At 38.1% G+C, this 11,114-nt stretch overlaps 1 protein-coding gene across 1 annotated transcript in view; it reads right to left on the bottom strand.

Moving 5' to 3' along the window:
- The window catches only part of LOC132405222 (protein FAM13B-like), a 118,174-nt gene continuing 107,060 nt past the window's right edge, over nt 1-11,114 (bottom strand). Inside the window, exons 19-22 of the mRNA XM_059989911.1 lie at nt 9,385-9,468; nt 4,051-4,238; nt 2,410-2,511; nt 1-1,479 (exon numbers count right to left, since the gene is read on the bottom strand). Coding sequence (XP_059845894.1) covers nt 1,350-1,479; nt 2,410-2,511; nt 4,051-4,238; nt 9,385-9,468 — 504 coding nt within the window. The 3' untranslated portion in view covers nt 1-1,349. The remainder of the gene's footprint in view (nt 1,480-2,409; nt 2,512-4,050; nt 4,239-9,384; nt 9,469-11,114) is intronic.

Raw genomic sequence — 11,114 nt, 5'->3', positions numbered from 1 at the left:
TACAGATATAGCTTTTTATAAAAAGGAGTGAAAATGATACATTATTTCAAAATGCACCACCTTACAATGACATATGCACACACAAAAAAGACCTCAAAGTGCTGATACCATGCATTTATTAAATTCTTCATATAGTAATGCAGTAATATTGTCATTTTTAAACAATGAAGTGTCAACATATACAGTGCCCGAAAATTTTACTGCATGGTTTTGTTACACAAAAGCAAACTCAATCATGTACAAAAATGTACACTGTTTATCAATGCATTTAAGATGCATCATTATTCATTCTTAACAAATGTATTTTCAAGGGGAAACTGATGTTTACATTCAGATGTTTTGCAGTACTAATTGAAATCATGCAAAAAAATAAATGGTAGCTGCTTAAATGACACATATACAGTAGGTGCATGCAATAATCACTCACTTACAAATAGTATTATAAAGCAACATCCATCTTATTCTTCAAATGACAAGGATACTCAAAAACATTTTTATATTTCCAAAAATGTGTTTCTTTAAAAAAAACACCTTATTCTGCAATTAATTGGTCTTCAGCAGTAAAAAGTGGCACAAGGTAACAAATTATACTGAAAGCAGGTATTTTGCATTAAAACATTCATAAATTGAACTCTGCCAAATATTTTATTCTGCAGAAAATATTTTGAAATGTTAATACATTTAGTAAAAGTAACAGCAATTTACTGTTTATTAGTGCTTTCTGTACCACTAGAAACAACTACAGTTAACAAACAACTCCAAATATATACAGCAAGTGTAAATCTCCACTTTCTGGCTCAGCATCTGTCCACTTCACAGAATGGGTGATCAATGATTCAGGAAGAGTTTTACTGAAAACCACCACCCTATCTTTCTATTCTGAAATCTTAACTTAAAATATAAAGTGTTGATACTTACGAGGAAACAGAAATCATTATGTATAGCTAATGTAGCAAGCACAGTTGAAGACAGTATTTTGTTATCAGCCTTCAAAACTGGAGAATATGGTTCTTTGCAATCCATGCCTGTTTTCATCAGTATATATACCTCAAAGATCATTGCCGCTCCCCTCCTCTATGGATTATAATGACCCATTTCAGAACAAAATGTATGATCCTAATAAAATATCAGTACTAATTTAGTCAGATATTCTTGTTATTCCAGAGCCATCTACCATTCAGAACCTTCGGGTTATAAATTTACCCTTGGTTCATTACCTTGTAAGAAGCACCAGAGTAAAGTGCACAAATTGGCATTAGGCAAGGCAATGTTACAATAAGAGGTAAGCACCAGGTCCAAAAATAAAATAATGAACACATTAGTCATGATGAAAATAGAACCGGTTAACATCAAACCAACTTAAATTTTGCAGAATCTTGCTTGCTAATAAGAACTTCCAAAAGCCTGACTCTGGCTTTTATTTGCTTATATTCTCTGTATTCTTCAATCATTGGAGCACGATCTTCCTTCTGTACACTTCTAGAATAATTAATTCAATAAATGTGTAAGACAGAAAAGATATCGCAGATTTAATTTTTCAGTCATTCAATTATGCTTAATGCTCTAATCAAAATGTTTTGTTTTAGTGACCTTCGATTATCAACCAAGCAAAAAGGTAACCATTATTCACATTTGATTTTAAATACCGATAAAATTCAAGTATACCTAGAGGCCTGTGTATAGCATAAATGTAATGGGCTGAACAACCTGCTTGTGCTTCAAAATTCATTGCAAGGCATCACATCCTAGAACTTGGTTATATATAAAACAAATCAGTTCCAATTCAAAAGAAGAATAATTTAGAAGAAATTACTAATACTTCTTCTAATTTGGATCTGGTGTTAACAGAACTATTTTCTTAAATATTTTGTACCAAAGGCATGTCACGCACAACGTTGCTTTACTCAGTTCTGAAAGGCTGTCATCCACAAGAGTTGCAATATAGTTCTAGTATTTTTATATTAGAGTAAAATATATAGCACATAGTCCAGATCTACAAAATATGGAAAGGCATTAAATTTTAAGGAGATTTATTCTTGCCAAAATTTATAAGTAGACCAAATGGATGAAGAAAATCATATCTACATATTGCTGTTAATGGGAAAAGAAAACAAGCCAGAGTTGATTAATTTCATCAAAATGTAAACCAAATGATAATTGTTACTAAAATCATGGCCAGTACATATATTGGCACATAATGAAATAACTAACAAGTTCATAGTGACACGTTACTCAAGTATTGTATGAGCAGGTAAGTAAATGGAAAACCATGCTGTGAGAGGCAGATCAGAATTAGCCTTTGAAAATGAACTGTGTAGCATGCATTTTGTGCCCCAATTATTTAAAAGTAAAATAATTTCTCAATTTGTGGTCTTTTGGTTAAATAATGAAAGACCAATTAGAACAAACCTTCCATTTTTTTGATAGAACTCCTCTTCAAACTCACGCAGTGTCTTGCGCAAATTCTTCCTTTCATCTCTTGCTTTCCAGAGTTGTTCAAGTAGTTCAGGCCTTAAAATATTTGTAAACATAGTGATTAAATTTAGGAATTTAGAAATGGTAAACTCAAATACACTTTCACCAACAGATGAATGTTAACAACTGATTAACCAAAACACAGCAACAAAAACAACAACCGAAGGTTGAACACAAAGTGCCTTCCTTGGTCTCCTAAATTTCCATTGAAACTCTACTGAAAATAAATTCTACATCAAGAAACTGTATACCTAGGATGGTATCAAAGAACAAAGATAAATACAGTTTAAAACGTACTGTCTGGGAACTTGGTGCATGTGGACATCTGAAAATCCACATTTTCAGAAATAATTCAGTATGTATTTGAGCAATGAGCAACCTAAAAATGGCTAATAATAAATAGAATACTGATTAGATTGATACAAAGTATTTAGTCCCCCAAAAAATCAAAAACTTTTAAGATGTTCCTAATTATATCTTCATATCTTAAGAAGTTTATCTTTTTGACTACTGGAATTATCCAGCTGTCAGATGAGTGTAATCGTCTGGGGATAAAAAAAAGTTGAGTAGCAACAGGAAATCACTGATAATATTAGAAACCAATTGCAGATTGTCACTTTCCTTGCCATGCCACTGCAGTGTGAAGTTCCTTAGTTCCATTTTCTTTTTCCTCTCTTCTCATTCATCTCCCACTTACATCTCCTCCAGACAAATCAGCTAAAATTATGCATTCATCACCTTCTTGGTCAGCACCACCACAACTTACATCATTTAGTCAAAGACCTCTCCATCTCTCCCACTACTTAAAACATGTTTGATTTTTAACCTTCCTGAGATTTAATAAAAGATCAATGACATGAAACATTAACAGTATTTCTCTCTCCACATTACATCTCCAAATTTTTGGGAATTTCTGATTTTATACTAGAGATATTGTTTCTGATTTCTGCAGAGAACTAAGAGAGGCAATACATGTTCTTAAGAAAGAATTTTGCACCTTAGCTAATTTAATGGAAACAATTCAAGTTGTTTCTTTTTTTCTGGGCAACGTGTTAGAATGCTTTAAGATTGACCTACAAGATATAACCTTCTGGGACTGGTGGAAACTAGTACAAAGAATTAAGAATCAGCCTTTAACCTTCTTGGATACCAGCTAACAACGGGAGTTCTGCTGTGATCAATATTTGTTAAACAGTCAAGCCTCTGGGGTAGAAATGTGCTTGCAGTGCACACTCCAAAATCAAAGCACAATAGTGGCTGCACTCTGCTTCCAAATTTTATTTCAATTAGCGACAGGTTACAGAGGCACTCTCTGGCTAAAGTTATACATTGAAGACCTTCTTTTAAAAATATTAAGTGCATTAAAAAAGTGCATTCATATTATGATTTGTAAAGGACTTATACTTAGCTTATCAAAAAAATCAGAACTCCCCAGGAAAAGAACAAAAAAAGACAAAATGATCCATCAACTAGACTTCACATGCAAAACTAATTCTATTTCTCTGCTTTCCTTGTCAATGAAAATAAAACTGCATATCATAATGTCATGCTTCAGTATTTTAATCACATACTCACATTGACGCAGCATGTATGCTTGAAACTCCTAAATCAAGGCTCAATCTTACTGAAGTTTCTTCTACAGTGGTTGAAATTGTGTTATGGTCATTATCCAACTGATCCAAAAAACTCCTTGCATGCAAGCCTGGCCTTAGGGTAACTGTAAAATCTGTTGCTATATTACAATCCTCTTCTTGCTCCTCTTCCTAGAAACAAAGGGTTATAAGCATATACTCAATCATTCTGCAAGTAAAATAAACTTTTATTAAGACTTAACATCTTCCACAGTCCTGACTGAAAAGCTACCTCCCTCTACAACTGGATCCTCAGCTTCCTAACCAGAAGACCACAATCTGTGCAGATTAGAAGTAACACCTCCACCTTACTGACAATCAACAATGGCACTCTACAGGGATGTGTGCTTAGCCCATTGCTCTACTCTACACCATGACAGCGTGGCTGGGCGCAGCTCAAATGGCATCTATAAATCTGCTGATGATACCACTATTGGCAGAATTTCAAGTGGACGAAAGGGAGTACAGGAGCGAGAGTTAGTTGAATGGTGTCACAGCAATAATCTTGCACTTGACGTCACCAAGATCAAAGAGAATTAACACTGGCGCTCCACAGGGATGAGTGCTTAGCCCACTGCTCTACTCTTTCTACACCCACAACTCTGTGGCTCAACATAGCTCAAACTGCATCTGTTGGCAGAATTTCAAATGGTGACAAAGGCGCGTACAGGAGTGAGATATACCAGTTAGCTGAGTGGCGTCGCAGCAACCCTCAACGTCAGAAAGACCAAAGAGCTGATTGTGGACTTCAGGAAGAGTAAGATAAGGGAAAACATACCAATCCTCAGAGAGGGATCAGAAGAAGAGAGAATGAGCAATTTCAAGTTCCTGTGTGCGAGCATCTCTGAGGACTTAACCTGGACGTAACATTTTGGCACAGCTGTAAAGGCAGCAAGACAGCAACTATATTTCATTAGGAGTTTGAGATTTGGTTTGTCAATTAAAACACTCAAAAACTTCTACAAACGTACTGTGGAGAGCATTCTGACTGGCTGCATCACTGTCTGGCATGGGGTGGGCGGATACTGCACAAGATGGAACTAAGTTACAGAAACTTGTAAAATTAGTCAGCTCTATCAAGGCTACCAGTCCCCAAAGTAAATAAGACATCTTCAGGAGTGGTGCCTTAGGAAGGTGGCATCCATCATTAAGGATCTCTACCACCCCAGACATCCCTGCCCTACCTGTCATGAAACAGCTGGACCTACTCCCAACAGAGGAAGAACTCAGCAAGGCCATCAACTCACTTGCTCACAGCAGGGCACCAGGCAAAGACAGCATCCCTGCAGAAATGTTCCAGTGCAGGAAACCAGTGCTCCTAAGCCATCTTCACGAACTGCTCTGCCTGTGCTGGGAGGAGGAATCAGTTTCCCAAGACATGCGAGACACAAACATCATCACATTGTTCAAGAATAAGGGAGATGGCAATGACTGTAATAATTACAGAGGCATATTCCTGCTCAACACCATTGGCAAGGCGTTTGCCGGAGTGGTTCTGAAGTGACTGCAGACACTGGCAGAACGCATCTACCCCGAGTCCCAGTGTGGCTTCAGAGCAGAGAGATCCACCATCGACATGATCTTCTCACTCAGGCAGCTGCAGGAGAACAGAGACAGCCTTTGTACGTTGCCTTTATCAATCTGCCCAAGGCTTTCCACCTGGTTAGCAGGAGAAACCTCTTCGCACTCCTGAAGATTGGATGCCCATCAAAGCTGCTGAATCTCATCGCCTCTTTCCATGACAGCATGCAGGGGTCAGTACAATTCGATGGATCATCCTCAGAGCCCTCCCCATCCAAAGCGGAGTGAAGCAGGGTTGCGTCCTTGCCCTGACACTTTTCAGGATCTTCTTTTCCCTCGTACTGTTGTACGCTTTTAGGACATCTGATAATGGAGTGTACCTACACACTAGGTCTGAGGGCAAGCTCTTTAATCTTGCATGCCTCAGAGCAAAGACCAAAGTGTGTCAGGTCCTGATCCAGGAGATACTCTTCGCTGATTATGCCGCCCTGATGTCACACACACAGTCTGGTCTCCAGAGGCTAGTCAGTTCCCTGGCACATGCATGCCATGAGTTTGGCCTCACCAGTCTGAAAAAGACAGAGATCATGGGCCAGGACGTCAGTGAAGCCCCCAGCATTGGCGACCACACCCTGCAAGCAGTAGATGAATTCACCTACCTGGGATCGACAGACTCCAGCAACCTGTCCCTTGATCCAGAGCTCAACGGGTGAATAGGGAAAGCCACTGCTGCTATGGCCAAGCTGTCAAAGAGTGTGGAAAAACAAGCTCACCACAGCCACCAAGATTGCAGTGTACAGAGCCTGCATACTGAGTACTCTTCTCTACGGCAGCGAGAGTTGGACAACCTACGAGCACCGCCTCAACAGCTTCCACCTACGGGGCTTGCGTCGGATCCTGGGCACTTCCTGGAAAGACTGCGTGCCAAACAAAGACGTCCTGGACCAGACCAGCATGCCAAGCATGTATGTCCTTCTCGCATAGTGACAACTGCGCTGGCTCGGCCACATCTGCCGCACGCAGGATGGCCGCATCCCCAGGGCATCCTATACGGAGAACTCGCTACAAGATCCTGCCCATAGGGCGCTCACTGCTGCGTTACAGGGACGTTTATAAATGTGACCAGAAACCTGCTGATATCAGAGTGGACCCTTCGGAAGAGACAGCAGCAAATCACTGCATTACAGGCATTACCAATGCAGAGGAACAGAAGAGAGAGAAGGAAAGCTGTGGCAGTAACTACCCAGCCGTGGCCATCAGCCTTCGTGTGCAGCAGCTGTGCCAAAGACTGCCGCTCAAGAATCGGCTTATTCAGCCACAGCCGACACTGTTCCACACCCAACTGAGTCCTAAACCGGGTGCATCCACTGTCTACTTAAAACAGCCCAAGCCATTACTATTATAATAATTTATATATTATGTATATGTTTTACAACATCTTTCATACAATAAAAGTAAACTTAACATTAAAGCAACTTTGGAAGAATTCTGACCCACACACAAACTTCTAGGTTTTGGTTTACTGGCAGAACCGGTATAACATCATAATTGCTTTCACTGTTTTCATTGCATAGATAAAGATTTTCAAATATATTAGTTTAAATGTGACTATGACATAACTATCAACAACCCTATCTTGCCATTATGCTTTTTATTGTGTTTTTTTGAGTATGCTCAATTAGGTTACCTTATGTTTGGAACCCAGTTGGAAATTTTACACACTTTTGGCAACTGTGTGTATGTATTAAAATTTCATTACATAAACATTGCAAAGAGTAGTTAAGAGAACTTAGCTTTTAAAATCTGTTTTTGATTTTCTTTAATTTAGTTGTCAATAGTTTTTTTTTTATTGATTAGTAGAACTATGTGTTTGTGTCACTGTGGTCTAGCCATTGATTTTCAACATTGGAAGAGAAAAGCAGATAATGTAAAAGCATATGACAAGTTCTTTAAGCTTCCTGTTCAGCTCCAGTGAAAGGTTCTCACACATTTGGCAACTTCCCTTTTTGTATAATGATGTGTAACTGTATATTTACAGTTCTTATTTAGAATTTTCCTTTTTAATGTCATGGATTTTATTAAGTCAGCAGCCACCAACTTACATGAGATTAAGAGGTGAAATAGATTTACAGGGATTTAGAAGGATGTTGCCTAATGAGAATAGATTGGCCTTTTCTCCTTGGAGTGATGGAGGATGAGAGGTGACTTAATAGAAATGTACAAGATGATGAGAGGCACTGATCGTGTGGATTTTTACAGAGGCTTTTTACCAAGGCTGAAATAGCTAACACAAGAGGGCATAGTTTTAAGGTGCTTGAAAGTAGGTATAAGGGAGAAGTCAGAGGTGCTTTTTTTTAAAAAGAGTTGTGGCTGTGTGGAATGCACTGCCAACGACAGTGGTAGAGACGGATACAATAGGGTCTTTTAAGAGACTCTTAGATAGGTACATGGAGCTTAGAGAAATAGGTTATGCAATAGGATAATTCTAGGCAGTTTCTGCAGTAGGTTACATGGTCGTAATGTGCTGTAGAATTCTATGATTCTATATACACACACACTTAATGTAACTCAGTTTTATCCTCTATACTTATCATGTATTACATTGTAATGCTGCTGTAAAGTTAACCAATTTAGCGACATATGCCATTGATATTAAATCTGATTCACTCCAAGTGTGAGCTAGAGATGAATGATGCAAGATAATATCAATATTGTCAAAGAACACTGCAAGCCCAATATCAGTCAGAAATGGCAATTAACAAACAAGTAGCAATACCTGGAGCCATGAGCAACTTCCAGGTTTAGATAATTTCTTTAACAAATACCTAATTAAGATGCAAATCTGGAGCAACAAATCTATTGTATAAACTCAGTGTGTCTAGCAGCATTTGGTGTGGGGGGGGGGGGGGGGGTATGTTAAAGAACTGCCCACCTCTGATGTCTATTTCACTTCTTTCTTCTCCTCTATATTGGCCATCTCCTTTCTTAGTCCCGATGCTGGGTTTCAACCTGAAACGTTGATGATCCTTTCCTCCCCCACCCCCATAAATGCTGTGTTCCTCCAGCAAACTGTTTATCTTAGATTCCAGATATAACTCAAAAGAGTACTTAATTTCCCCAGAAGGACAGAGGATTTTTTTTTCATATCTACAAATATTTTATGGTATTTCGCAATGGTAAAAATTTCACCATATGTTCAGAAAATTTAAGTGGTGGTACGAATGATGCATGTTTTACCCGTTATATCACTTATCACCTCTCAGCCTGTCATTATCTTCACTCCTTGCTTCCCCATCTGGATCTATCTGCCTATCAACCCTTACCTTTCACAGCTTTGTACAGCCATCTCCCTTTTACACTTGGTCTGGTGCCAAGTCTCAACCTGAAACATGAATTATCCCTTTGGGATCACAGATAGCAGACACGCTGAGTTTCTCCAGCAATCTTTTTATTTGCTCCAGATCTCATCACTTGCAGTCTCGTGTCTCCATGGTACATTACTTTACTTGCAGGCTTTTTTTTAGCAACTGTCCCTCTATCCAATTACTGGATTGGTAGTTTGGCATGGTTGTTGTGAAAGGCCTTTTTTCAGTGTTTGAATTATCTTCAAATAGCTCTAAAGCTATCTTAAATTGGTGTTATTGCACTGTCATAGAAGGTTCAATGAAATTTAATAAATAAGCAATAAGGAAAACAATCTGAAAAGCCGCAGAACTACATGCAATGATTTTATATGATTAATATGATTACACCTAACCTTTATATCCTCAAAGAACTGAGTAGTTTCACCTTCTATGATTGGCTGTAATGTCTGGCCACGACGTTTGGCTGATGGAGAGCCCTAGAAGAAAATGACGGAAAGAATTACTGTTAAAGCAAGACTAATGTGGGGATCAGTTTGATTTCCTTAAAATACAGATCACCACATTACCATTTTAAATGCAGCACTGATAATTATTTAATGAATGATGTGTTAATTAACTACATTAAATTGCAAAATGTAGTGAGAAATCAAATAAAGCAACAAACCACAAAAGAAAATATTAGACTTACTGCAGGTAGAACACATCCACAATATTAAAAGAAATGAATCTTATACTTATGAGTGTACTTTCCAAATAAATTTTCAAATACAGGCTAATAAATTTAACCTATGCTATGGTGTAAATTTAATTTAAAAGAATAAACAAATTTTTTTGATAACATTCCTAAAACACTACAGTGGAGTTAATCAGGGCAGCTGCTTATTTGGGACACTCTTAAAAAATAAAGACTAATTGAGAACATTGTCAAGATTCCTTTTATTAACTTGGCAGACTTAACTGGGACAAGAGGCTGTTGCCAAACTGTTTCTAACTAGCATCAGCCATTTGCATTGATGTAGCAATTGTGGTGAACTACATATACCTGTTTGGACACGCCTCCCCCTGCTGACTGCTCCTGTGGCTCCTCCCACGGACCCCGGTATAAAGGCGATTGGAGACACCGCCCCGGTCTCAGTCTCCAGGATGTAGTGTGGTGGTCAATTGCTGCTTGTTCTTTCTTCCAGCCAATAAAAGCCTATATCTCACCTCACGTCTCCGAGAGTTATTGATGATGCATCAACAATTAGAGACTACACTGTGCTTAGAACGGATGGACCATAAAGTGTCAGTTGCGTGTGTTTCTGTTCAAAAGCAGTGATTTTTATCACTGATAACTGGAGAGAAATAAGCAGTAGGAAATTTTGGAACTGTTTGCTTACTATAACTTCAAGCATTGAGGCTTGGAGATGCCAGAAACAGCCAAGAGTGAAAAAAAGAATTTCACTACTTCAGCATGCTCAGAACTATGAAGAATTTGAAGATAATGACAATCATCTTAAATGTTCCAATGAAATTGAATAACTGGAGAATGCAATCATCAAAAGCATTGTATGAAGGCAAACATGAGGAAATCTGCAGATGCTGGAAATTCAAGCAATACACACAAAATGCTGTACTTCTTCCTATAGATTTGTGTGTGTTGTATGAAGGCAATCCATTATCTGCACTAGGTGTCTATGCTGATTTTTGTTAATTTACAGTCAAGCAAAAGAACATGACAGCGTACACTGAATGAATTCCTTCATCAATAACTACTAGGAACTAATATACCATTCTATAGTCTTGTCTTGTATTGGTAGTATTGTAACTTGTTCTGTATTTCATACAAATTACATACATACAAGGTTTGCCTTTTTTCAAAAATACCTTTTTTAACTATTTCCATGAAAATTGGGGAAGCCACTCAATTGGGTTAAAATGTACTGGTCCCAATCATCCTTAATCTACTGTATACCAAGTTGGCAAGCATTATAATTCCAATTATGCTTTCCTGTTCCCCTCTTTACTAGCTTAAAATCCATCAGGAGAAATAAGTGATGACCACTTAAGGCTGTAAAATGTGTGTTCTAAATAGTGGTTGATCATTAAGTAGTTTTCTTTTATTTGTTTGCAGGATGTGGAT

Source organism: Hypanus sabinus, chromosome 15, assembly GCF_030144855.1.
Source record: "Hypanus sabinus isolate sHypSab1 chromosome 15, sHypSab1.hap1, whole genome shotgun sequence".
Classification (NCBI taxonomy): domain Eukaryota; kingdom Metazoa; phylum Chordata; class Chondrichthyes; order Myliobatiformes; family Dasyatidae; genus Hypanus; species Hypanus sabinus.
This window is presented reverse-complemented; position numbering and strand designations above follow the sequence as displayed.